This window comes from Pseudophryne corroboree, chromosome 3 (assembly GCF_028390025.1).
Source record: "Pseudophryne corroboree isolate aPseCor3 chromosome 3, aPseCor3.hap2, whole genome shotgun sequence".
Taxonomy (NCBI): domain Eukaryota; kingdom Metazoa; phylum Chordata; class Amphibia; order Anura; family Myobatrachidae; genus Pseudophryne; species Pseudophryne corroboree.
Genome location: NC_086446.1, coordinates 57,732,744 through 57,760,653, shown reverse-complemented (window position 1 = coordinate 57,760,653; position 27,910 = coordinate 57,732,744). Strand labels below are relative to the sequence as shown.

At 44.9% G+C, this 27,910-nt stretch overlaps 1 protein-coding gene across 1 annotated transcript in view; it reads right to left on the bottom strand.

Annotated features, from left to right (window-relative positions):
* The window catches only part of LOC135057157 (NACHT, LRR and PYD domains-containing protein 3-like), a 277,987-nt gene that overhangs the window by 108,366 nt on the left and 141,711 nt on the right, over positions 1-27,910 (bottom strand). Inside the window, exon 7 of the mRNA XM_063963056.1 lies at positions 338-508. Coding sequence (XP_063819126.1) covers positions 338-508 — 171 coding nt within the window. The remainder of the gene's footprint in view (positions 1-337; positions 509-27,910) is intronic.

Here is a 27,910-nt window from a genome sequence, read left to right as displayed (position 1 = left end):
GTATATGAAACATACATGAATTGTGTGAATGTAGACACACTTTGTTTAATACACAAAGTTATAAAAAATATTGTCTAAAATGACCTTCAGGCTGTGTGTATAAGGTGTATATGTAACATAAATGCATTCTGTGCTTAGATTTAGGTCCCATCACCATGATATCTCATTATGGTATGCAATTATTCCAAAATACGGAAAAATCACATATCCAAAATACCTCTGGTCCCAAGCATTTTGGATAAGGGATACTCAACCTGTATATATATATATATATATATATATATATATATATATATATATATATAATATTTTATATACACGGTAGTACTGCTCTTACCTAAGATCCTGCAGGGTACAGGCTGAGTGTCTCAGTCCCTCACACAGAAGTTTTATTCCAGTGTTCCGCAGGTAGTTCCCTATAAGGTCCAGTCTGGTCAGAGAGCGGTTTGTAGTAAGAACAGAGCGGAGATCATCACAGCAGGAGGAGGTCAGAGCACAGTGCTGTAACCTGATGAGAGATGAGAGACTTGGATTAGGTCATAAACCTCAGAGCATTAAGTCAGAAGTGAACATTGGCCCTCATTCCGAGTCGTTCGCTCGTTAAATTTCTTCGCATCACAGCGTTTTTCTGCTTAGTGCGCATGCGCAATGTTTGCACTGCGACTGCGCCAAGTAAATTTGCTATGAAGATAGTATTTTTACTCACGGCTTTTTCTTCGCTCCGGCGATCGTAGTGTGATTGACAGGAAATGGGTGTTACTGGGCGGAAACACGGCGTTTTAGGGGCGTGTGGATAAAAACGCTACCGTTTCCGGAAAAAAATGCAGGAGTGGCCGGAAAAACGAGGGAGTGTCTGAGCGAACGCTGGGTGTGTTTGTGACGTCAAACCAGGAACGACAAGCACTGAACTGATCGCAGATGCAGAGTAAGTCTGGAGCTACTTAGAAACTGCTAAGAAGTTTGTAATCGCAATATTGCGAATACATCGTTCGCAATTTTAAGAAGCTAAGATTCACTCCCAGTAGGCGGCGGCTTAGCGTGAGCAACTCTGCTAAATTCGCCTTGCCAGCGAACAACTCGGAATGAGGGCCATAGAGGAGAGTAATTGGTGTATAGCCATACAGGTGCTGATTCTGTTTTGCACACAAGCCTGCAGTGCAGTTTTATTGCTATTGGTACTATGGGGGTGATTCAGATCTGATCGCTGCTGTGTGTTTTCGCACAGCGGGTGATCATCTATTGACTGCGCTTGTGTATGCACCGCAATGCGCACGCGCGTCATCCAGCAACAACAGGCTTCGCCAAACAGCGACAAGCTGGTACAAAATTTTTGATCGCACAGCCAGTCGTAAGCTGATTGTTAGGAAGAGGCCGTTTGTGGGTCGTAACTGTCCATTTTCAGAGTTTGTCTGTGAAAACGCAGGCGTTCCCAAGCGTTTTCATCAAGGGTGCGTGACGTCAGCTCCTGACCCGATCAGGAAGTTCTTCCGCACTGTAGAAGTAAGTCCTGGACTGTGCACAGAATGCACACACTGGAAAAAAACATTCAATGGTGAGCGAGGTGCGAATGGATTTGCAGCTATCCGCTCGGCATACCCATGCGATCGCACACTTGCACGGGCAAATTTACACTCTCCTTGGGCGGCGACTATCTGATCGAAGGACAGCAAAATTAGCAGCCCAGCAATCAGGTCTGATCACCACCGATGATGTGAGCATAAGCACGTCTTCATGAACATACAGGAGCCTCCTAAAGTTTCTCCATCTACAGTCACAGCTACCACCAATAGCACTGACACTTACACCTTCCCCATACTAGATCCCAGAGATCAACAGCATATCCGCAGCTCTGGCTACATGCCCACAGCACTCCCAGCACAATACAGCTCCCTTGTGTGCATTTGCATTGTTACCACAAAGAAACGCCTGTTTATCGGACAGAGAGAAATGGCCAAGATCTGTCTGATCCTTAATCGTGCAGAGATACGCAGAGATGCATATACTCACTACATTGCATTGACATAATGTCTCTGTAATTATAATCAGTGGCACCAAGAGAGGGGGATAGGGTACTCTTTAACCAGGCCCACGCCTATTGGAGAGGCCCAGTGAGGGCTTGGGTTAGTGAATTTTCCAGTATAAGAGACATAGAAATGATTCTGCTGCACGGCCACTATTTGTACTATGAGCTTATCTACAGCTGCTGCAGGCATCCAGCGGTTCCAACACAGAGGCTGCATCACACATCTCCATGCAGGAGTGATTCTCTGTCCTTGACACACACACCTCTAGCCAGGGCCGGTTCTAGCCTTTGTGGCGCCCCAGGTGAAAATAGGGGCGTTGCTTCATAACAGGGCCCCCAATAGTACTGCCCCCGTTTGTGACCCCAGTAGTATTGCCCCCGTTTGTGTGACTTTTAAAAATAAAAAAAATGAATACCATCCCCGTTCCAGATTCCCGACAGCTGCTGCCCTCCGTCTCTGGCCACTGGCGCCGCTCCTCTGATCTATGGGAGAGACGTCATGACGTCTCTCCCATAGAACCGCATAGACACTAGAGGTCAATCATGACCCCTAGTGTCTAAGTGCTGCTCCCACAATGCCGTGCGGTGCATCGCGCACCGCACAGCATTACCGGCACGGGTGGAGGGGGGGCACCACCAGTAGCGGATCTCCGGAAGACGGCGCCCCGGGGAAAAGTATTGTGTGCCCGTACCAAGGTCCGCTACTGCCCCTAGCACAGAGTATTTGCTTATACTATCACCCAGCTGGTGGATTTGTTCTACAGATGTAGCCAGAGTCATCATTGCCCCAGTGCATATGCATGGGCATATGTATCGCGGTAAGCTGCAGTGTGCGCCGTGCTGTGACTAGTCGCAGCCGGCAATCACACCATTAAATTATATGACATGCGCCATAGACTCAGGCATACTAGTCGCACCATCTGGACGGATGAGCCTGGCTACATCTGTATACTGTGTCTCACAGCACAATTTATATAGCGTGGCTACATCTGTATACTGTGTCTCACAGCACAATTTACATAGCGTGGCTACATCTGTATACTGTGTCTCACAGCACAATTTACATATCGTGGCTACATCTGTATACTGTGACTCACAGCACAATTTACATAGCGTGGCTACATCTGTATACTGTGTCTCACAGCACAATTTACATAGTGTGGCTACATCTGTGTACTGTGTCTCACAGCACAATTTACATATCGTGGCTACATCTGTATACTGTGTCTCACAGCACAATTTACATAGCGTGGCTACATCTGTATACTGTGTCTCACAGCACAATTTACATAGCGTGGCTACATCTGTATACTGTGTCTCACAGCACAATTTACATAGCGTGGCTACATCTGTGTACTGTGTCTCACAGCACAATTTACATAGCGTGGCTACATCTGTATACTGTGTCTCACAGCACAATTTACATAGCGTGGCTACATCTGTATACTGTGTCTCACAGCACAATTTACATATCGTGGCTACATCTGTATACTGTGACTCACAGCACAATTTACATAGCGTGGCTACATCTGTATACTGTGTCTCACAGCACAATTTACATAGTGTGGCTACATCTGTGTACTGTGTCTCACAGCACAATTTACATATCGTGGCTACATCTGTATACTGTGTCTCACAGCACAATTTACATAGCGTGGCTACATCTGTATACTGTGTCTCACAGCACAATTTACATAGCGTGGCTACATCTGTATACTGTTTCTCACAGCACAATTTACATATCGTGGCTACATCTGTATACTGTGTCTCACAGCACAATTTACATAGCGTGGCTACATCTGTATACTGTGTCTCACAGCACAATTTACATAGTGTGGCTACATCTGTATACTGTGTCTCACAGCACAATTTACATATCGTGGCTACATCTGTATACTGTGTCTCACAGCACAATTTACATATCGTGGCTACATCTGTATACTGTGTCTCACAGCACAATTTCCATAGCGTGGCTACATCTGTGTACTGTGTCTCACAGCACAATTTACATAGCGTGGCTACATCTGTGTACTGTGTCTCACAGCACAATTTACATAGCGTGGCTACATCTGTATACTGTGTCTCACAGCACAATTTACATAGCGTGGCTACATCTGTATACTGTGTCTCACAGCACAATTTACATAGCGTGGCTACATCTGTATACTGTGTCTCACAGCACAATTTACATATCGTGGCTACATCTGTGTACTGTGTCTCACAGCACAATTTACATAGCGTGGCTACATCTGTGTACTGTGTCTCACAGCACAATTTACATAGCGTGGCTACATCTGTGTACTGTGTCTCACAGCACAATTTACATATCGTGGCTACATCTGTATACTGTGTCTCACAGCACAATTTACATATCGTGGCTACATCTGTATACTGTGTCTCACAGCACAATTTATATAGAGTGGCTACATCTGTATACTGTGTCTCACAGCACAATTTACATAGCGTGGCTACATCTGTATACTGTGCATCACAGCACAATTTACATAGCGTGGCTACATCTGTATACTGTGTCTCACAGCACAATTTACATAGCATGGCTACATCTGTATACTGTGTCTCACAGCACAATTTACATAGCGTGGCTACATCTGTATACTGTGTCTCACAGCACAATTTACATAGCGTGGCTACATCTGTATACTGTGTCTCACAGCACAATTTACATAGCGTGGCTACATCTGTATACTGTGTCTCACAGCACAATTTACATAGCGTGGCTACATCTGTATACTGTGCATCACAGCACAATTTACATAGCGTGGCTACATCTGTATACTGTGCATCACAGCACAATTTACATAGCGTGGCTACATCTGTATACTGTGTCTCACAGCACAATTTACATATCGTGACTACATCTGTATACTGTGTCTCACAGCACAATTTACATAGCGTGGCTACATCTGTATACTGTGTCTCACAGCACAATTTACATAGCGTGGCTACATCTGTATACTGTGCATCACAGCACAATTTACATATCGTGGCTACATCTGTATACTGTGCATCACAGCACAATTTACATATCGTGGCTACATCTGTATACTGTGTCTCACAGCACAATTTACATAGCGTGGCTACATCTGTATACTGTGTCTCACAGCACAATTTACATAGTGTGGCTACATCTGTGTACTGTGTCTCACAGCACAATTTACATATCGTGGCTACATCTGTATACTGTGTCTCACAGCACAATTTACATAGCGTGGCTACATCTGTATACTGTGTCTCACAGCACAATTTACATAGCGTGGCTACATCTGTATACTGTGTCTCACAGCACAATTTACATATCGTGACTACATCTGTATACTGTGTCTCACAGCACAATTTACATAGCGTGGCTACATCTGTATACTGTGTCTCACAGCACAATTTACATAGTGTGGCTACATCTGTGTACTGTGTCTCACAGCACAATTTACATATCGTGGCTACATCTGTGTACTGTGTCTCACAGCACAATTTACATAGCGTGGCTACATCTGTATACTGTGTCTCACAGCACAATTTACATAGCGTGGCTACATCTGTATACTGTGTCTCACAGCACAATTTACATAGCGTGGCTACATCTGTATACTGTGTCTCACAGCACAATATACAGCTAATGTTACAATCGGGGACAGGTGGCTGAAACTTCTCCTGATCAGCTGACTTTACTTTCCAGGACACAGACTCCATCCTCCCTCATATACGTCCTTCTTTACCCTCCATGGGGGCAGCTTGGTGAGATACTGTAATTATATTGCTGAGTATTACTGAGAGAGACTCTAAGCTACGTAACGCGACATCACAGGGACTGTACAGCCGGCATGTGTTGGACATCCAAATGATAGGTTGGCTCTAATTAGGTAGATAGTCAATAAGTCAACCCCATATGGTCAACATATAAGGCCAACAGGTACAAAAGGTTAAGGTGGTCATTAGGTCAACATCCAAATGGTCGACATACATTTTTATTTTTTCATTTTTTTATTTATTTATTTTTAAACTGTTTCACCCTTTACTATCCATGTGGACTACGATTGGGAACAGTAATCCTGCCCAAAGTGTGGTGAGCAAAGTGGTACAATTATTGGGGTGTTAAATGATTTTGTAATCTTTTTGTTTGTTTGTTTTAAACATAACACATGTTGTGTTGACCTTTTCTTGTGCAATTTTTAAGTTGTCCTTTTTGTCCTGTCAACCGTAGACCCTGTCGACCTTTACATGTTGACCTAACTAACTTGTCGACCTTTTGACATAAGCAATATAGTTATATACACTTTGTAGACAAAAGTGATTGGACACTGACAGCAAATAGATCAATGAGATATTATTGATGTCAGTACTTTGTAGGTCCACCACGTGCAGTGATTACTACAGATCCCCTTCTTGGCAAACTATCCACAAGTTCCAGGCGGTATGTTTTGCCATTATGCCTTAGGTACAGTGACCAACTGTGACACTTAAGAAGGTTGAGAACGCACCCATTACTCCAAATCATCCCAGAGGTTCTCAGTGGGGTTAAGATCTGGGCTCTGAGCTGGCCAGCCAATCGGGGTTACTGAATTTTATGTACATCAGTCCAGTGTTGCCCTGGAAACATGACAGGTGGCATTGTCATCCTGATAAAAACATTAATTGTTTCTAAAGAACTGCCACAATGAAGGGAGCACAGAGTTATCGAGAACATCACTATACTTCTCAGAGTTAATGCATTTCAACTAGTAGACCCATGCCAAACCAGCTGAAACAGCCCCACAGCATGATGCCACCATTTTCATGCTTTACAGTGGGTACTGTACACTATGACATCAGATGTTCTCTTGGCAATCGCCAATCCCAAACTTGTCCATCTGATCTGAAAAGTGTAAACCGTGATTCGTCACTCCATTGTTGCACTGCTTTGTTTTTGAGTTCTTTACACTATCATAAGTGATAGGCTGCATTCTTCTATTTGATTAGAGGTTTATGATCAGCTGTTTGCCCATAAAATCCAAGTATGTGGACTCCCCTACAAAGTGTAAACCCCTTAATGGCTGAGGGACGTCCAGTTAAACGTATCCAGTGACACATAAGTAAACTTAACATTGAATTTGGCAGAAAAACTTGACGGCTATTTATTTATAAGTAGCAACCTAATATACCTAAAGAAGTAGAGTAAATAAACTAAGAACATGATTGCATGAAAGAATGGCAGTAACAGTCTTACCCAGCTACACCAATGCTCTGTACTTACCGAGCAAAGAAAACAACACTAAAACACCAAACAAAGTAATCACTTGACTACCCACCCATCCAGGTGGTGAGGCTGCCCCAATTAGGGTGGTCCAGCAGATTTTATAACAGTCATCAAAGGGGAGCACAGCCAAACCAATTAGCAAACTTAACCAAAAACAGGTAATTCATTCTTTCCTACCAACAAGCAAGGTCCTAACAACAGAAACCACCATACGCCTAAACCAAACCAGCAACCACCAAAAACAGATCCTCAGTAAATATAGACAAACCTTCCTTAGTCAAATGCATCTTATCCCTCCTAAAACAGTAGAAATACCTAAACCTAATTCTGGAATGCCAAACCACAGACCCTCCATTGGCTATCACCAGCTTAGACAGAGCTGAATTAAGCTTCTTCCTAGCCTTATCTAAAGCCCATCAATCTACCACTCCATGCCAAAACAATCATAGCACAATATTAGAACAAACCACTGTACAGAATGGCCATGTCCCCATAATGCTCAGTATATCATGTATGATGTCAAAATTCAGTTGCACAGTGGATACCTTCCCTAAATCATTACCACTGAGATGAATTACCAAAATCCTAGGTAACCCAAAAAGCTGCACCTGCTCAAGCAGCTTGGGCTTCAAATCCGGCCACAACATACACTGTACTCCTGTGATCCAACCAAAGACAGAGCCCAGTCTGAAGCCATCAACTCAGCCACCCAATAAACAAAGGCGTGTCTGACCACCCAGACCTCCCAACCATAGGTTAGTCCACCTATAATTAAGGGGAAAACACATACAGAACAAAGCATAGTCAACGGAAAAGGCATGCTATAATATTGATAGAGGATCTGCCAAAAAGAAAAAAATATTTCTGATGGAAGGTTCCAAAATAGACAAGCTTCAGGCCAATCAAAGTGACAAAAAGACACAGGAGGATGAGCCAAATAAAAAGTCAGAGAGGATGGGGAGGAAGGGGAAGAATGGAAAAACACAGGTGAACTCGGCTGGAGGTGAAACTTAAAACCCGCTGAAGAACTTATAATTGAATAGCCAATTAGCTGAATTCAAATTGAGTAGACCAAATTCAGACTGTCAGTACAGGTAAAAAATTGTCATAGAAATCCAGATCCCCACTGCCAACAGTGACGAGTAGCTAATCCCTGAGTAGGGAGGACAGGGGAAGACTAACAAGATGTTAACACCACAGACAAAACATACGAGAACGATTTACACATAACATTAACCAGAAAACACAATACAGCACAACTACTGAGAAAGTAGCAGAATGTAACGCTTATAACTGGCCAACCGCCATTGACCCAAAGCCTTCATTTCATCCTCTGAGCGGACCACAAACGCAGCAGAGGTGGCAGCCACAATCCTAAACTAGCTCATGCCGAAGTCGCAAGGAGAAAAGCCCAAACCAGACAGACAGTGCCGAAGCATCCAGCCAAACTGATATTTAGTCAGAGGCAGGCATCCACATGAAGAAGCCACAAACCCTCAGAGGATGGCTGTACTCCCACATGCAGATTGGCCAAAGCCACCGGACACACCCGGTCATCCCTTGAGGGCACCATCATGACCCAACGACCTTGACCCAATTGGTCCATTTTGGACCAGCTCAGTCTGCATAACAAGGACCTCTCCCCAGTGACAACATAGCACGCAACATAGACATGTCTGCCCGTTTGGATGAAGCAACCAATTCCGACACCAGAAATGCTCCATTATAGGCAATGGAAAAGGACAAACGGAATAAAAGTGCCTCAAAACTGGACATCACCACATCTGCAACCGCCCCCAAAAGAGAAGATAGAAGGGAGACATCAATGGGACGCCTCTTGTCAGGAGGAACAGGCAACAGGCATGCCCAGCCCCTAATTGCTTTAGTTAACAGGAAACTCTTAGTGTAATCTGGAAAGCCTCTCAGTTTGTAGAAAAATGAAATTGTTGCTCTCGACCGATCATCCATAAAGAGTTTCCAAACAAACGACAGCAATAGCTGACAACTGGTCTCACATCAAGCCCCTTGGTCATGGGAAAACTCTTTCCACTCCATCCAAGCCAGTTGGTAGGCCTGTTAAGTGGCAGGGGCACGCACACTTTCCGCTAACCCTTCCAATCCAGCTTGATAACCTGCCAAACATAAGAGGGGCAGGGTAAACCGATGGAATCAGCATCCGGAGCCAGCATCCGAAACCTAACCTATTGACGCCTGAACAAGGCATCCGCAATTGGATTATCAATGCCGGGCATGCGCTAAGCCGAAACAACACGTTGTGCCGGATGCAAGTCAGTACCACTTGTGCTAGCACCCACAGCACAAGCAACGCCATAGCTCGCTGATTGTTAATGGCATGTATCATTCCCAAATTGTCGCACCTGAAAAGGATGCTGAGCTGTTCACCCCACACTTCCAATGCCACCATGATAGGGAATAACCCAAGCAACAAGAGGTCCTTTGTCAGACCCCTCTGCCGCCAACCCTCAGGCCAAGGAACAACACACCAGGAACCATCCAGGTAACATCTGAAACCCGAAGATCCTGCAGCATCAGTGAAAAGCTGCAGCTCGTAGTTGTCGACGGACGGGGCCAACCAAATCCCAACACCACTAAAATCCACCAGAAATGAAACCCAAACCAACAGGTCTCTCTTAATCTCAGAAATAAAGGCAGACAAAATTATGAGGCCTGGCAACCCCGGCCATAGCCCTCTCAAGCTTGCGGAAAAACACCCTACCCATGATAATCATGCGATAGGCAAAGTTCAACAGACCCAAAAGAGATTGGGCCTGCCAAAGCGTCACCTTCGACCTACTGGAGCACAGCGTAATCACATAGCAAAGCTTTGTTGCCTTGTCCTGTGGCAAACAACAAGCACAACAGTATCAATTTCGATACGTAAAAAAGACAGGCTCATATGAGGCCCTTCAATCTTTCCAGCACCAAGCAAAGAGACTCGTCAAACAACTGATACCCCACCGAGCAATGTTCGGAAGGTATAGCATTATTAACAAAGGACCCTGATGAATAAGATAGGTGCTGAATCAGCCGAAATTTGCCAAGAGTTTACTTGGGAACTACTCCTATGGGGGAGACAATCAAGTTCTCCAAAGGAGATTGAGAAAAGGGGCCCGCCAATACTCCCTAGCCTAACCTCCAACTCGACTTTCTACCGAAGAACCTCAGGAAAAACTCGAGCCGGATGCAAATTCTTGGGGCACCTCCCTATCAACCGGAAGATGAAAACCAAAACCAGAAAACAAAAATTTGGCATCAACCCGGTTCGGATACCACCCTAACCACATGGCCATGGCTGTCAAATGGATCGGGGTGGAAGCCCTATTTAAGGACAATACTGCTTGCCAGTTTGGGCACTACGCCACCACTAGTCTTGGAATCCTGCTTGCCCGATCAGAAGCAAGGGGAGGTGGGATAGGCCCCATCGCAATGTAAGCAAAGGTATCGAAAATAACGAACATGAGGCGCCAGTGGATGCCTGTTGCATTTTGGATGACGTTGCTGGCACCTCCTTATTTTCCTGTGCTGACCTCATAATATCAACCAGACTTCAACATCCTTACAGCCAAAGTACATCATCTCCAAACAATCCTGCTTACGCCTAAACTCATCATCATAGATACTCCATTCAGTACCTTTGTACATCTCATGCACTAGGTGGATATAAGAAATAATGTTCAAATATTTGCCTAGCTGAACCTCTAAATAGCAAGCCGCGAACACACAAAAACCTGCTAACCAATTATCATATGACCGGAAGGCTTCAACCCACATACCACCCTTTGCCTTTGCCATGCAAAACACCTTTTTCGACATTTTGGGGAAAGCGAACATGTCTACATAGACCCTCCAGTGGATCCGCTTCCAACAGCTATCTCAAAGCCCCCACAGCACTGCAGTGTACTCACAACGTACCAAGCCCGGCAAATTGCGCCACTTCCTAGCCCAACGTGCACTAGAGGACAAATGCTGCTGCTTGTCATCCCTCCTATGGGCCTCACGTTGCACATACCATGCTGCCCTCTTCTAAGCACTAGTCGTGCTACTCATAGATGCAACCGATAAGGACGACAAGGCAGTCAAAGAAGACCTACTGTCAAAACTATGAGACCCGGATGACGAAGAACCCCAGCTAATAACAGATTCTGCCATAGCCTCACCTGCCAACCCAGGGGGATAACCCTGCATCGATCCTGCCACGGACAAAAGCAGCGCACCTTCATCGTCATCCCTGTCTTTACAGGGAACTGTAAATACTGTTGATACGTTATAGGTAAAAATTGCATGCAGGGTAAAGGTAACAAAAAAGATAGTATTGGGCAGCAGAAGTAGGAGACGTAATAGTGATGGGAGATTTAACTATCCGGAGATAAATTGGACAAATGATTCATGTGATACTGCTAGGGGTAATATGTTTTTAATAACTCTAAATGATAGCTACTTACTTCAACTAATCGAGGGACCAACTAAGTACAATGCAATATTAGACCTGGTATTAACTAACAATGGGGAATTGATATCAAATATTATAGTAGGGTAGCCCATGGGAAACAGCGTCCACAATATGGTCACATTCAACTTCAGTTTTTATAAGCAGTCCTTTATTGGCTCAAATAGGACTCTAAACTTTAGCAAAGCCAACTTTGACATGATGAGGGAAGCTTTAAGGGACATTGAATGGGAAATTTTGTTTCAAGGAAAAAATACTACAGAGAAATAGGAGGTATTAAAATCACTGCTCATAAGTAATACTCACAAATGTATTCCCATGGGCAGCAAACAAAGGGCTAAAAGTTCCAAACCAATGTGGCTTAACAAAAAAATTAAGGAACTAATGGGCAAAAAAAGGCAAGCATTCAAAAAATACAAATCAAACGGGAATGTGGAGTCATTCCAGCACTATAAGGATTGTAACAAAATACGCAAAAAAGAAATAAGAGCGGCTAAAGTAGAAACTAAAAAGCTAGTAGCAAAGGAAAGCAAATGAAACCCCAATTTTTTTTTAAATATATCAACAGCAAAAGATTAGAGAAAGAGAGTATAGGGCCTTTAAAGGACAAGCTGGGAGTCTTAATCAAATACGATAAAGACATTGCGGACAAATGAAATTAGTTTTTCTCATCGGTATTCACAAAAGAGGACCAGATGTAGGGATTAACACACAATCTCAACAAAGATAATTTCTCACTGCTAAGTGCTTATTTAAGTGAGGAGGTAGCCTGTGACCGATTAAAAAAAACAACAAGATTAATAAGTTACCTGGTCCCAACGAAATTCACCCATGGGTTCTAATGGAGCTTCACTCTGAACTAGCAAGACCGCTATTTTTGATCTTCAATGACTCACTTAAATCAGGCATGGTTCCCAAAGACTGGCGTATAGCGGAAGTAGTGCCAATATTCAAAAAGGGAAGTAAACTAGACCGTGTAATTACAGACCAGTTAGTCTGACATCCATGGTGGGGAAAGTACTGGAAGGTATTCTAAGGGATAGTATACAGAAGTTCATTGAAGCCAATAAGGTTATTAATAGGAACCAACATGGATTTGTGAAGGATAGATTTTGGCAAACAAACTTACTAGGCTTTTCTGAAATGGTTAGTGTGAACCTTGGTCAGGGTAGGGAGGTGGATGTAATCTTTTTAGACTTTGCTAAAGCTTTTGACACAGTACCGCACATGAGACTTATCTATAAGTTACAAGAGCTAGAGCTAGAGCTAGAGAGCACAATATACAATTGGGTCAGAAATTGGTTAGATAATAGGGAGCAGCGCATTGTGGTTAATTAAACTTCTTCAAATTGGACTGAATTACTAAGTGGTGTGCCACTAGGGTCTGTACTTGGACCACTATCGTTCAACATTTTCATTAACGATCTAGCAGTAGATCTAGAGTGCATGGTGTCAATTTTTGCACACAATACCAAATTGTGTAGGGTTATAAATACGGAGGGAGATGCTGAGTCAGTTCAGAACAACTTAGTTAAATTGGAAGCATAGGCGGCAAAATGGAGAATGAACTTCAATGTAGACAAGTGTAAGGTAATACACTCTGGTAGCAAGAACAAAAATAGCACCTACATACTAAATGGGGTAAAATTAGGGGATTCTGTACTGGAAAAAAACTTAGGTGTTCAAATAGATAGCAAACTAAGCAGTAGTACCCAAAGTAATAATGCAACAAAGAAGTCTAACAAGGTATTAGCATGTATAAAGCGGGGAATTGACGCAAGGGATGAGAGTGTTATACTCCCATTATATAAATCCCTTGTGAGGCCACATCTTGAATACTGTACACAATTTTGGGCACCATACTACAAAAGGATATCCTGGAACTAGAATAGCTTCAGAGGCGGGCGACCAAACTAATTGGTCCTCCTACGGCCTCCTCCATGTCTCCTGATGTACTGGCCTGTCTCCTGGTAGCGCCTCCATGCTCAGGACACTACACTGACAGACACAGCAAACCTTCTTGCCACGGCTCGCATTGATGTGCCATCTTTGATGAGCTGCACTACCTGAGCCACTTGTGTGGGTTGTAGGGAGGTCATACAGGCACGTGGAGGCCACACACACACTACTGAGCCTCATTTTGACTTGTTTTAAGGACATTACATCAAAGTTGGATCAGCCTGTAGTGTGTTTTTCCACTTTAATTTTGAGTGTGACTCCAAACCCAGACCTCCATGGGTTACTATATTTGATTTCCATTGATAATTTTTGTGTGATTTTGTTGTCAGCACATTCAACTATGTAAAGAACAAAGTATTTAATAAGAATATTTCATTCATTCAGATCTAGGATGTGTTATTTTAGTGTTCCCTTTATTTTTTTGAGCAGTGTATATAAGGTGACAATACTCAGAGCTTGTGCGGGAATTGTTTTTGGTAAGATCAACACAGAGAACACGTGGACACCTGCTTAGGTTAGAGAAGAGGAGATTTCGCACACAGAAACATTAAGGTTTCTTCACAGTAAGGACAATTTGTGTTTGGAAATCCCTGCCAGAGAGAGTAGTTATGGCGGACTCGGTCAACACTTTTAAGAATGGCCTAGATAAGTACCTAATGGATAAGGATACACAGGGTTATGGTGCGTAGTCACGCACTATAGTTATTAAAAAAAAAGAGGACTAAACACAATGGTCGACATTAGCAAATGACGAAATTAGTCCTAAAAATATTACAGTATAGGAGACTACAAATAGTTTAAACTCAATGGACAAAATGTCTTCTTTCAACCTCAGAAACTATGTTACTATGTTACTTCTTGAAGCACCTGCAAGAGAGGAGAAAAACACCAGAGCAAAAGCTCCTCTTGCGGAAGCAAACGCCACAGGACCATCAGCCACTGGAGCCATCACGGACATCCTAGATCCGAGCTGTGATGCCGCCTTTCCAATGTCCTGGCAGGTCCTTAGGAACTGAGCCATAGCATCTCCAGAAGCGCTGGAGCAAGAGGCTGCGTCCAACAAAGACAATGGCCCAGCTGCAGTCATGGCAGCCACCATTGGAGACAGCTCAGAGGCCATGGCTGATGCCAACGCTGAGGGGTCGACACCCGGGAGCATCACCCAGCAAAATCACCCATGATTGGCAGCAATGTCAGCTCCAGGTCCCCTATAGCAACGCCAGCTCCTCCCACTGGTCAGCCACACAGCAGCCCCTCCACAGGTGTGGTTATGTGCTCCCTTGCGCCCAGCGTGAACCCGGGGACACCGCAGGCTCCATCCCTCCATCACACAGTACTCGCACCAAGCAGCCAGCACCACTGCTCACCATGCACCCTCCTGTCTCAGAGCCCTGAGACTACCCCGCCGGGAGTGAGGCACTGCCGCCAATGACACAGGCCCTTAGTGCCTGCCTACTGCCCCAGCCGTGCTGAGCGGAGAGAGAGCTGCCCGCTACTCGTGGCTGCCCTACATGCTATCACCCATTGCGCTGCCACCGGAGAAGGCTGCCTGTGAGCAGACCATAGCCCTGAAACGTTAGCCCCCTGCCGCTCGTCACGGCCGCGAGTGGGAGCCATCCTCGGCTCCTGCCCGCCCACAGAACCAAGGGAGGGCAACACCAAAGGTGGCATATCAACCACCCCAGAAACTGAGCCGGCATCCTTATGAACCCTGCACCATGCCGGGTCCTGAGGGAACTCTGTGGACAGGGCATGCTGGCTACTGCAGCTAATATATGAAGTAATGGATACAACAGGCCTAACTGTTCAGCAACACAAAAATCAGATCCTACCTGTCCAAAAGCTTCTAGAAAAGAAGCTGACCCAGTTTACCAGCTCCCTGATACAAATGAGGGACAACCCCTACCCTCTGCACCCATAGGATAAAAAGACACTGGTGTTTTCCCAGGTCCACCCCCAGCCTGAGGGGTTTAACCCTCTCCTGTCCCATTCTGTCCTTTCGCTCCATTTCATGTAGAAATCAGTACATTAGTTGCCATTTGTAATTTGGGTGCAGCTCTCTGGTTAGCATCCTCCGCTCCCTGTTTTGCAGTTTCAGGGGTTTTCCAGGGTGAGGTGCACTTCTACAATGACCATGCTTCCACACATTAATGACAAAAGACACAGTGGATTTAGGAACCTTCTTAACATCCACAATGCTTCTCACACATACCTCCGATCGAGCAGCCTACAATGGTCCCCTTTTAAAACTCAGCTCCTTGCAGCACACCATTTCATTAGCAAATGCTCTAGTCAGTGCCCCTCTACCCATTTTATACCTTCACAAACATGTGTCTGCTGCAGGAGCACCCCACTTCACTTGTGTGGGGGTGTCTAATCACTTTTGTCCACATAGTGTGTAATTGGTGACAAGTTCTGCATAATACCCATATTTTTAAACAGTGGCGGAACTTGTGAGTGGTGGGCCCAGGTGCAAAAATATAATTTTAGCTCCCCTCCTCCACCTCAAACCAAGTTTACAATATATCACACAGCAATGGGTGACAGGGAGATGCAGCGGGTGACAGTGTAAGGCAGAAGGAGGAAGTGGAAGGCAGGGGGTCATTAAAAGGAATCAACATGGGTTTATGAAGAAGAGATCCTGTCAAACCAACTTACTTGGCTTTTATGAAACAGTAAGCGCAAACCTAGATCAGGGTAAAGAGGTGGATGTAATCTTTTTAGATTTTGCCAAAGTGTTCGACACTGTACCACACATGAGACTTATCTACAAGCTACAAGAATCAGGGCTAGGAAGCACAATATGCACTTGGGTCAAAAACTGGTTAGATAATAGGGAGCAGCGCGTTGTGGTTAATGGATCTTTTTCAACTTGGACTGAAGTGCTAAGTGGTGTGCCGCAAGGCTCAGTATTATGTGTTGTTCAATATTTTCATTAACGACCTAACAGAAGGTCTAGAGAGCATGGTGTACATTTTTGCAGATGATACCAAATTGTGTAAAGTTATAAATGCGGAGGGGGATGCTGAGTCGCTTCAGAATAACTTAGTTAAAGTAGAAGCTTGGGCAGCGAAATTGCGAATGCGCTTCAATACAGACAAGTGTAAAGTAATGCACTGTGGTAACAAGAACAAAAATAACACCCACCTACTAAATGGGGTAAAATTAGGGGATTCTGTACTGGAAAAGGACTTAGGTGTCCTCATAGATAGCAAACTAAGCAGTAGTACCCAAAGTAGGACTGCAGCAAAGAAGGCTAATAAGATGTTAGCATGCATAAAACAGGGAATTGATGCTAGGGACGAGAGTATTATACTCCCATTACATAAATCACTAGTGAGGCCACACCTTGAATACTGTGTACAATTCTGGGCACCTTACTACAAAAAGGATATCCTGGAGCTAGAAAAGGTTCAAAGGCAGGCGAACAAACTAATTAAGGGTATGGAGACGCTGGAATAGGAGGAAAGGCTTGCAAGACTAGGCATGTTTACACTGGAAAAGAGGAGATTAAGAGGAGACATGATCAACATTTACATATATATAAGGGGACAATATACAGATCTTGCGCAGGACCTGTTTTGGTTAGATCAACACAGAGAACTCATGGACACTCGCTCAGGTTAGAGGAGAGGAGATTCCGCACAATACGGCGTAAAGGCTTTTTTACGGTAAGGACGATACGTGTTTGGAATTCCCTGCCTGAGGGAGTTGCAATGGCCGACTCAGTCAACACCTTTAGGAATGGGTTAGATAAATTCCTAATGGATAAGGATATCCAGGGTTACGGGGCATAGTCACACACTATGGTTATTATAAAAAAGAGGGGTAAAACGTAACGGTAGTCATCAACTTCAGTCAAAATTTTATACAAAATAATCATGCATAGGAGACCACAAATAGGTTGAACCCGATGGTCTTTTTTCAACCTAAGATACTAGATTACTATGTATGTATGTCATGCATTGAGGTGAGGCAGAGCTTTTCCTGTCATACTCAAGGATACTCTAGAGTTTTCACTATAAGAATGATATGAAAAATACAAAGAATACCGTATATTATAAATATCATCCTAGTATTGTTTTAATTAGTGATGAGCGGATTCGGATCCTCGGGATCCGAACCCGCCTGAACTTCACCTTTTTTTGCACGGCTCCGAGCAACTCGGATCCTCCCACCTTGCTCGGTTAACCCAAGCGCGCCCGAACGTCATCATCCCGCGGTTGGATTCTCGCGAGATTCGTATTCTATATAAGGAACTGCGCGTCGCCGCCATTTTTCACTTGTGCATTGGAGATGATCGTGAGAGGACGTGGCTGGCGTCCTCTCAGTTTCTATGTTCAGTGGTCTGCAAATATCTGTGCTCGGTGTGCTGCAAATATCTGTGCTCAGTGTGCTGCAAATATCTGTGCTCAGTGTGCTGCAAGTGCAAATATCTACGTTCTCTGCCTGAAAAACGCTCCATATCTGTGCTCAGTGTGCTGCAAATATCTGTGCTCAGTGTGCTAATTGCTTTATTGTGGGGACTGGGGACCAGCAGTATTATATAGTAGGAGGACAGTGCAGAGTTTTGCTGACCAGTGACCACCAGTTTTATACGTTCTCTGCATGAAAAACACTCCATATCTGTGCTGCATTGTATTATATAGTAGGAGGACAGTGCAGAATTTTGCTGACCACCAGTATAACTATATATATATATAGCAGTACGGTACAGTAGTCCACTGCTCTACCTACATCTGTGTCGTCAAGTATACTATCCATCCATACCTGTGGTGCATTTCAGTTTTGACCAGTTTTCTGACCACCAGTATATAATATATAGCAGTACGGTACAGTAGGCCACTGCTCTACCTACCTCTGTGTCGTCAAGTATACTAGCCATCCATACCTGTGGTGCATTTCAGTTTTGCACAGTTTGCTGACCACCAGTATATAATATATAGCAGTATGGTACAGTAGGCCACTGCTTTACCTACCTCTGTGTCGTCAAGTATACTATCCATCCATACATGTGGTGCATTTCAGTTTTGCACAGTTTGCTGACCACCAGTATATAATATATAGCAGTATGGTACAGTAGGCCACTGCTCTACCTACCTCTGTGTCGTCAAGTATACTAGCCATCCATACCTGTGGTGCATTTCAGTTTTGCACAGTTTGCTGACCACCAGTATATAATATATAGCAGTATGGTACAGTAGGCCACTGCTTTACCTACCTATGTGTCATCAAGTATACTATCCATCCATACATGTGGTGCATTTCAGTTTTGCACAGTTTGCTGAACACCAGTATATAATATATAGCTGTACGGTACATTAGGCCACTGCTCTACCTACCTCTGTGTCGTCAAGTATATTATCCATCCATACCTGTGGTGCATTTCAGTTTTGCACAGTTTGCTGACCACCAGTATATAATATATAGCAGTACGGTACAGTAGGCCACTGCTCTACCTACCTCTGTGTCGTCAAGTATACTATACTATGATTGCTTCATTTTTGGTGGGGGCCCAAACCAACCAGTCATTTCAGTCACAGTCGTGTGGCAGATCCTGTCGCTGAAATGATGGGTTTGTTAAAGTGTGCATGTCCACTTTATACAACATAAGGGTGGGTGGGAGGGCCCAAGGACAATTACATCTTGCACCTCTTTTTTCTCTTATTTTTCTTTGCATCATGTGCTGTTTGGGGACTATTTTTGGAAGTGCTATCCTGTCTGACACTGCAATGCCACTCCTAGATGGGCCAGGTGTTTGTGTCGGCCACTTGTGTCGCTTAGCTTAGCCATCCAGCGTCCTTGGTGCACCTCTTTTTTTCTTTGTATCATGTGCTGTTTGGGGACTATTTTTTAAATCTGCCATCCTGTCTGACACTGCAGTGCCACTCCTAGATGGGCCAGGTGTTTGTGTCGGCCACTTGGGTCACTTAGCTTAGTCACATAGCTACCTAATTGCGCCTCTTTTATTCTTTGCATCGTGTGCTGTTTGGGGACTATTTTTTTGAAGTGCCATCCTGTCTGACACTGCAATGCCACTCCTATATGGGCTAGGTGTTTGTGTTGGCCACTTGGGTCGCTTAGCTTAGTCATCCAGCGACCTCAGTGCAAATTTTAGGATTAAAAATAATATTGTGAAGTGTGAGGTGTTCAGAATAGACTGAAAATTAGTGGAAATTATAGTTATTGAGGTTAATAATACTATGGGATCAAAATGACCCCCAAATTCTATGATTTAAGCTGTTTTTGAGGTTTTTTTGTAAAAAAAACACCCGAATCCAAAACACACCCGAATCCGACAAAAAAATTTCATGGAGGTTTTGCAAAACGCGTCTGAATCCAAAACACGGCCGCGGAACCGAATCCAAAACCAAAACACAAAACCACAAAATGTCTTGCCTACTTTGTCTGCACATCTCTGAGCACAATTTTCCAGCAGTATATACTGCTGCAAATGTGTATAATGCCCACATGTATATACTGCTGCACCTGTGTATAATGCCACATGTATATACTGCTGCACCTGTGTATAATGTCCACATGTATATACTGCTTTACCTGTGTATAATGCCCACATGTATATACTGCTGCACCTGTGTATAATGCAACATGTATATACTGCTGCACCTGTGTATAAGGCCCACATGTACATACTGCTGCACCTATGTATAATGCCCACATGTATATACTACTCCACCTGTGTATAATGCCCACATGTATATACTGCTGTACCTGTGTATAATGCCCACATGAATATACTGCTGCACCCGTGTATAATGGCCACATGTATATACTGCTGCACCTGTGTATAATACCCACATGTACATACTGCTGCACCTGTGTATAATGCACACATGTATATACTACTGTACCTTAGTATAAATCCCACTTGTATATACTTTTGCACCTGTGTATAATGCCCACATGTACATACTGCTGCACCTGTGTATAATGCCCACATGTATATACTGCTGCGCCTGTGTATATTGCCTCATGAACCCTTGGGCTCATATATTGTGTGTAAATCTGGCTCTGGTACTTCCAGTGCTTCCCCAGTCATTTACCTCACTGCACATCACTAGAGACAGAGGATGACAGGGAGGCAGTGAGTGACGGGGGAGGCAATGGTAGTTTTGCACTCAGTTAGGCAGACTCTGACAATGCCAGATACATCGGGTGTGAGCTGCTTTCATTCACAGAGATGAGTAAATCAGGAAAAGTGTACAGCTGTGTTAATTAGAGGCAGTATGTGTCTGTGATCATCAGCGCTGATAGGTGGCAGGGGTATCCGGACTCCAGGTCGACAGCACAAAGGTCGACACACTTTAGGTCGACACCAATTGGTCGACACACATTAGGTCGACAGGGTCAAAATGTCGACAGGGTCAAAAGGTCGACAGGAACAAGGTCGACATGGAAAAAGGTCGACATGAGTTTTTCGTGATTTTTTTCTTTTTTTGAACCTTTTCATACTTAACGATCCACGTGGACTACGTTTGGAACGGTAAAGTGTGCCGAGCGAAGCGGTAGCGGAGCGAAGGCACCATGCCCGAAGCATGGCGAGCGAAGCGAGCCATGCGAGGGGACGCGGTGCACTAATTCGGGTTCCCGGTCACTCTACGAAGAAAACGACACCAAAAAAACTTAAAAAACTCATGTCGACCTTTTTCCATGTCGACCTTGTTCCTGTCGACCTTTTGACCCTGTCGACCTAATGTGTGTCGACCAATTGGTGTCGACCTAAAGTGTGTCGACCTTTGTGCTGTCGACCCTGAGTCCCAGACCCGGTGGCAGGACTCCTCTATCAGTCCAGCACACACAATGTCAGCCCTGTCTCCCTAAGGTTAGGAACAGGTCCCTCAGGCAGTGGGGCCCACCTAGCTCTCTGCACTGAGGCATTCATCTGACATTGCTCAAAATAGTCTGCAGGGAGTCCAGGGTACAACTCATTGTTGGTCTGGGCAGTAGTGAGCCACCTAGTCTCCAGGAACCCTATGTAATGCACTTGCTGCACCAATGGTAGTTACGCTTCTGGTTCTACAGTACATAAAAAGTTGGTGATCTTTATGGAATGTGGCGAGTGCAAAATGGGCTCAGACGAGGAGTGAGAAAATGCTCAGCAATGAAGAGGTTCCATTAGCAACCAATAATTTATCAGTGATGTAGGATTGAGAACTGAGCCTGGTACCAACAGCCTGTCACAGTGTGTGTACAAGGTAATTAACGCAAGGGGCCAGGGGCCCACAGCTCTGATCTTGAGGGTACAGTATATATAGACCCTGAGGGGTTCAGACTCCTATATGATTACAAAAGGGCTTCATACGCAGGACTCATGAAAGGCTCTGATGCCATTATAACCATATAAAGTGGCATGATGGGCTATAGCATATATAGGGATATGCCATATAAAGGGATAAGAGGGAATCTTATGACATATGAAGATATTTGAGGGGTTCTGTTATATAAAGGGAAATGAGAAGGCTCGGTCTTGAAAATATGGGTGAGTATTAGGGATAGAGTTACTGCAGCAGCACATTGTCAGTATTCTGATCATAAACACACACACACAGTCAGGAACCACGGTTCACACGCTGCTCGCGCATGCCACTTACAGACACGCTGGTGTATTCTGTGACACAGATCACCTGCTAGTGTGCTCTGTGGTTACTGGCATAATGTCCACTGACTCTGGCAGAGTCACATGATCCAGAGTCACATGATTCAGGTATCCAGGTAATTACTTCCTGGTCCTGTGCATGCTGCTGATGCATCCTTCTTGGGGGATATAAGCAGACTTCCCAGAGACATCATTGCCTTGAACAACTTGTCAGTTCTCCTGCAAGTTTTCCAGCGTTAGTTCCCAAGGCTCCAGGCTTGCTGCGGAGATCCGGTTATTATACCCTCCAACTGTACCTTTTTAATAGGTACAGTACCTTTTATTCATGGTCTGTACCGATTTTTGTCTCTCCAAACTTCCATTGAAAGTACCCGCGGCCCGCTCCCTTTTAGGAATTGTACCGATTTTTCTGTGTAAAATGTAGAGGGTATGGGTTATCTGTGTCCTGCTGTACCTGCCTTTCCTGGTTAATTACCTGCTGCCAGAGACTTCCTCTATCTTCATCTCAGTGTATTACTAGTCTGCTGTGCCCAGTCCACTATTACCCTCACAGGCTCCGGATATTCTTGGCTCCCAGGCTATACCATTGGTTCTTAGTCCAACCCTGCTCTCGGGTCACAGGCCGCATCATCAATTTCCTGACCAGCTCTGTTATCGGCCATTTGGCTGCACGATCGATACACAGACTGTCCTCACGCAATCGATTGCCATATTGATTTAATCATCCTCAGCTACCCAAGTACTCCTGAGTTCACCATCTCCAACATACTTACCTTCCCACATCACCATCGGACTCACCATTGATGGTTAAGCACTTCAGTATAATCCAGTATTAAGCATCCCAGTGTACCAGAGTGTCTCACAGCCTCCACAGAGAAACCTAAGCTGGTGGTCATGACCTGCTCATCAGGCGAAGTGAAGACCATATCCCCTGGCGGGGATCACTGGCGAAAACCCCCGGGCTAGTTAGACTCCGCGCCTCTGCTTCAGGTCTCACCAATTCTCTGTGCTCACTGTGTTAACTTCCAGAGTGCTCCAGCATATGACTTATCCATATCTCAAGCCACCTAACTTCAACTTCCCTGCACCCTCCACTGGCTAACCCAGGTCATTACTGGGGACACAGTCAGACCAGCCTGTGACACACACCTACAAATCCTACCTTGCTCTGAGACTACTACAGAGATACTAAGGACGGTGATTTGGCATCCAGGAACTTAGTGAGGAGCTTTTATCTCTCTCCGTTATACATAGAAAGATTACAATGGAGAGAGATAAAAGCTCCTCCCTAAGTTCCTGGATGCCAAATTACCATCCTTAGTATCTCTGTACAGTATGTTCTATTAGGGTACTAATTAGTACGAACAGCTTGTAACGTACAGCGGCAAGTATAATTTTTCTATGTATGATGGAGAGAGATAAAAGCTCCTCCCTAAATTCCTGGATGCCAAATCACCATGCTTAGTATCTCTGTACAGTATGTTCTATCTAGCCAGAAACCCTGCATCTCGTGCAAGCTGGGCGGACAACTGCAGGGGACCTGATACACGGTTGCTTGTCGTTTCCCTTTGCAGTGATAAATAAACTAGTGGTTGGTCTTCCCCGAAAGCCAAGAGTCTCCTCTTTTGTATGGTACCAGTCCTGAGTCTCTGGGACACCCAGAACCAGAGAAATCAGTATGCAAAATGGACCCATTTTCCCATAGACTATTCCGATACTTGCCATGAGCCTTGTGGTGGTCACAGAAACTTGGGGTTGCTATCCTCCGGTAGCTAGTTGTCTCCCCTTCCATACCAACCTAATTCTGAGCCGATTGGACTCTCAAAACCGGAGACATTAAGCTTTAAGCCCATTTTAATTGAATTTAATTTAATAGCTCACATAAACCGAACGTCAATGGACCATTGCTTTAACACATTCGTTTGTGTCTGTCCACAATACTTTTATTTTATTATTTATTGGTTTCTTTTTTTGGGTCCCGACAGACAATTAATGTTTTCAACAGCATCTCTGACCTCTGCTGGTTAATCCGCACCTCCCCCATACCCTTCCTCCTCTCCTTTATGCTGTTAGGGGACTCAGACACTCATATAGCAAAACACTGTATTTTCCACAGCCTCCCCCTACCCCCATCCCCTTTCCCACCACTTCCCCCTACCCCATCCCCCATCATTGTGTTATACCGGACATAACACAATGAAGCCTGGCCAGATCAGTGAGATCTGTGCAGTGCTTTATTGTGTACAGTACTAAAAGAGTTAAAAGTGTTAAAAAAATGTTTGCCTGGGGTCCCCCCTCCTAAGCATACCAGCCTCAGGCTCTTTGAGCTGGCCCTGGTTATTTAAATACCGGGGAAAAATTGGACAGGGGTTCCCCGTATTTAGCCAACCAGCATCGGGCTCTGCGTCTGGTCCTGGTACTAAAAATATGGGGGACAAAAGATGTAGGGGTCCCCCATATTTTTTAAACCAGCACAAGGCTCCACTAGCCAGAGAGATAATGCCACAGCCGGGGGACACTTTTATACTGGTCCCTGCGGCCGTGGAATTAACCCCCCAACTAGTCACCCCTGGCCGGCTACCCTGGGGGAGTGGGGACCCTTAAATCAAGGGTTACCCCCTAAAGGACCAGGGGTGTAGCCCGAGGCTGTCCCCACATCCCTGGGTGGTGGATGGGGGGCTGATAGCCTTTGTTTGTGTAAATTAAAGAATATTGTTTTTTTGTCGTAGATCTACAAGTTCCAGCAAGCCACCCCCACAAGCTGGTACTTGGAGAACCACAAGTACCAGCATGCGGGGAAATAATGGGCCCACTGTTACCTGTAGTTCCACCACAAAATATACCCAAATAAAAAAACACACACCTTGAAAGTATCATTTTATTCAAATACACTTACACATTCATACATACTTACCTACATCCCACGCCGAGAATCACGTCCACTTGTCCAGTAGAATCCCCGAGGTACCTGAAAGGAATAAAATTATACTTACGGACCATCTGGTGAAGCTCGGTCCTCTTCGGTCCTGTAGTAATCCAAAGGGTCGATTAAGAAAAGAAAAACTAAATCCCGCTCCACGCAACTAAAGGGGTTCCATGTGGACACATGGAGCCCCTTTCCCCAAATGCCGGGATCCCCATGACGCCTGTCACTGGAGATCCCAGCAGCCAATCAGGGAGCTCCACGTCATGGCGCTCTCCTGCTTGGCTGTGCGCTACTAGCCTGTCAATCAGGCGGGGTGCAGCGGCTAGAATGGAGGATAGTGGTCCTCCATTCTAACCAATGATGGGAACTTTGGGGTCTGTGGCTAACCGGGAAGTTAATTGGGGTCACCCACAAGAGTGACCCCAATTAACCTCGCGGTTAGTCGCAGACCGCAAAGTTCCCATCATAGGCTAGAATGGAGCTGCACTAAGCTCCATTCTAGCTGCTACGCTCCGCCTGATTGACAGGCTAGTAGCGACAGCCAAGCAGGAGAGCGCCATGACGTAGCGCTCCCTGATTGGATGCTGGGATCTCTGACAGGAGTCACGGGTGGTCCCGGCATTCCCTTTAGTTGCGTGGATCAGACTTTCGTTTTTTTATTTTTTATTTTAGACAAGGACATGGATTACTTTAGGAAAGAAGAGGACCGATCATCACTGGATAATAGGTGAGTATATTGGAATTTTGGATTTACAGGTACACGATTGAATTCTACATGGAGTAGGGGACGTGATTGGGCGACGTGGGATGTAGGTAAGTATGTATGAGTGTGTAAGTGTGTTTTAATAAAATTGTACTGTCACTGTGTGTGTCTTGTTTTTATTTGGTTATTTCTATTGTTGTAGAACTACAGGTACCAGCGGGCCCGTTATTTCCCTGCATCCTGGTACTTGTGGTTCTCCAAGTACCAGCAAGCGGAGGAGGCTTGCTGGGACTTGTAGTTCTAAAAAAGAGACCATTTTATTTTTTTTAATGCACAAAAAGGCTATCAGCCCCCAATCCGACGCCCAGGGATAGGGAGGACCCTATTGGGGTGCCTGGAGGGGGGGAACCCCTTGATTTAAGGGGTACCCACTCCCCAGGGTACCCCGGCCAGGGGTGACTAGTTGGGGGGGGTAATGCCACAGCCGCAGGGACCTACATAAATGTGTTCCCCGGCTATGGCATAATCTTCTCGGCTAGTGGAACCCGGTGCTGGTTTTATAAATACGGGGGACCACTACGTCTTTTGCGCCCCATATTTTTGTAACCAGGGCTGGCCCAAGAGCCCGTTGCAGGAGGTCTAAATACAGGGGGACCCCAGTCAACTTTTCCCTGGTATTTAAACTACCAGGACCGGCTCCCGAGGCTGGTTATTCTTAGAAGGGGGGACCCCATGCAAAAATATTTTTTACATTTTTAACTATTTCTGAGCTTTTTCCACAGAGAAGCATGCACGGTCTCACTGATCCGTGCATGACTATCTGAACATGCCAGCAAAAGGCAGGTCTATTTGAAAGCTCCTTTTTTTTTTTTTTTACAAATTACAAATTCTATTCATTCCCGGCAGTGTTTGGCTATTGTCGGCAGTGATTGAGAATACAAATTCTTAGTAAATAACCGAGTTGTATAAAGTACAACAGAGATCCTCTAAAGCCGACGATCTACAGTACTGTGTTGCTCGAACCGTTAGTTGTGTCAGAAAACACTAATTTATATTTACTGGTATGTCTACAGGTGGTCATTACTGCTGTGTATTTTATATAGCAGAAAAAGCTGCTCCTGCAGATTTACCCTGATTTATGTGAAACCTATGTGCACCCTTCCATTGTATGTTTTACAATGTACACTATGCAGTACAGGACTGTATATTAATATTACAGTCATCACTGACCATTTGCCAGAGCTTGTACTGTGGATCAATCCGCTGCTATTCAAACTAAAGTACTGGATTAGTGAAGCATTAGCCACCCAGTGGTGGAGATGTGTATTGCATGCTCGTGCCTTAACGCACCTGTCCGTGATTAAACTCAGCAACCAAAGCTATTGCCTAGGCATGACAAAACTTCCGTCTACGAGCAGAAACAGTCAAGATAACGGAGGACCCATCTGTACTAGGTATAACCACTCCAGTGGAGCACTGTGTATAGATTGGGTTCTCTAAGAGCTATTTGGGCACCTTTAGAATTTTCCCCTGGGTTTCACAAAGTTACAGTTTCACCCAGTGGTATCATAAGGGGGATGCGGCCGGCACCTTGGTGTCACCTGCCAAGGGGTGACACCAAAATGCTGGCTCCTGCTCAGTGACAGGTGCCAGGTGCTGCACTTTAACATTATGTGCAGCTACTGGCTGCTGTCACCTTGTCATACCCTCCAACTATACCTTTTTGACAGGTACAGTACCTTTTTTCTATGGTCTGTACCAATTTTTGACTCCATTTTTCCACTGAAAAGTACAGAAAAGGGGCGTGGCCATGCCCACTTTTCTAATTTGTACTGGTTTTTATGTGTAAATTGTTGCAGGGTATGCCTTGTAGGAACCGGCAATACAGCCATAGCAGCACCCAGGGGCAGCCCGCATCTGCCAAACCCCCAGAATGCTGAAAATGGGGGTTAAGGCAGCAAGT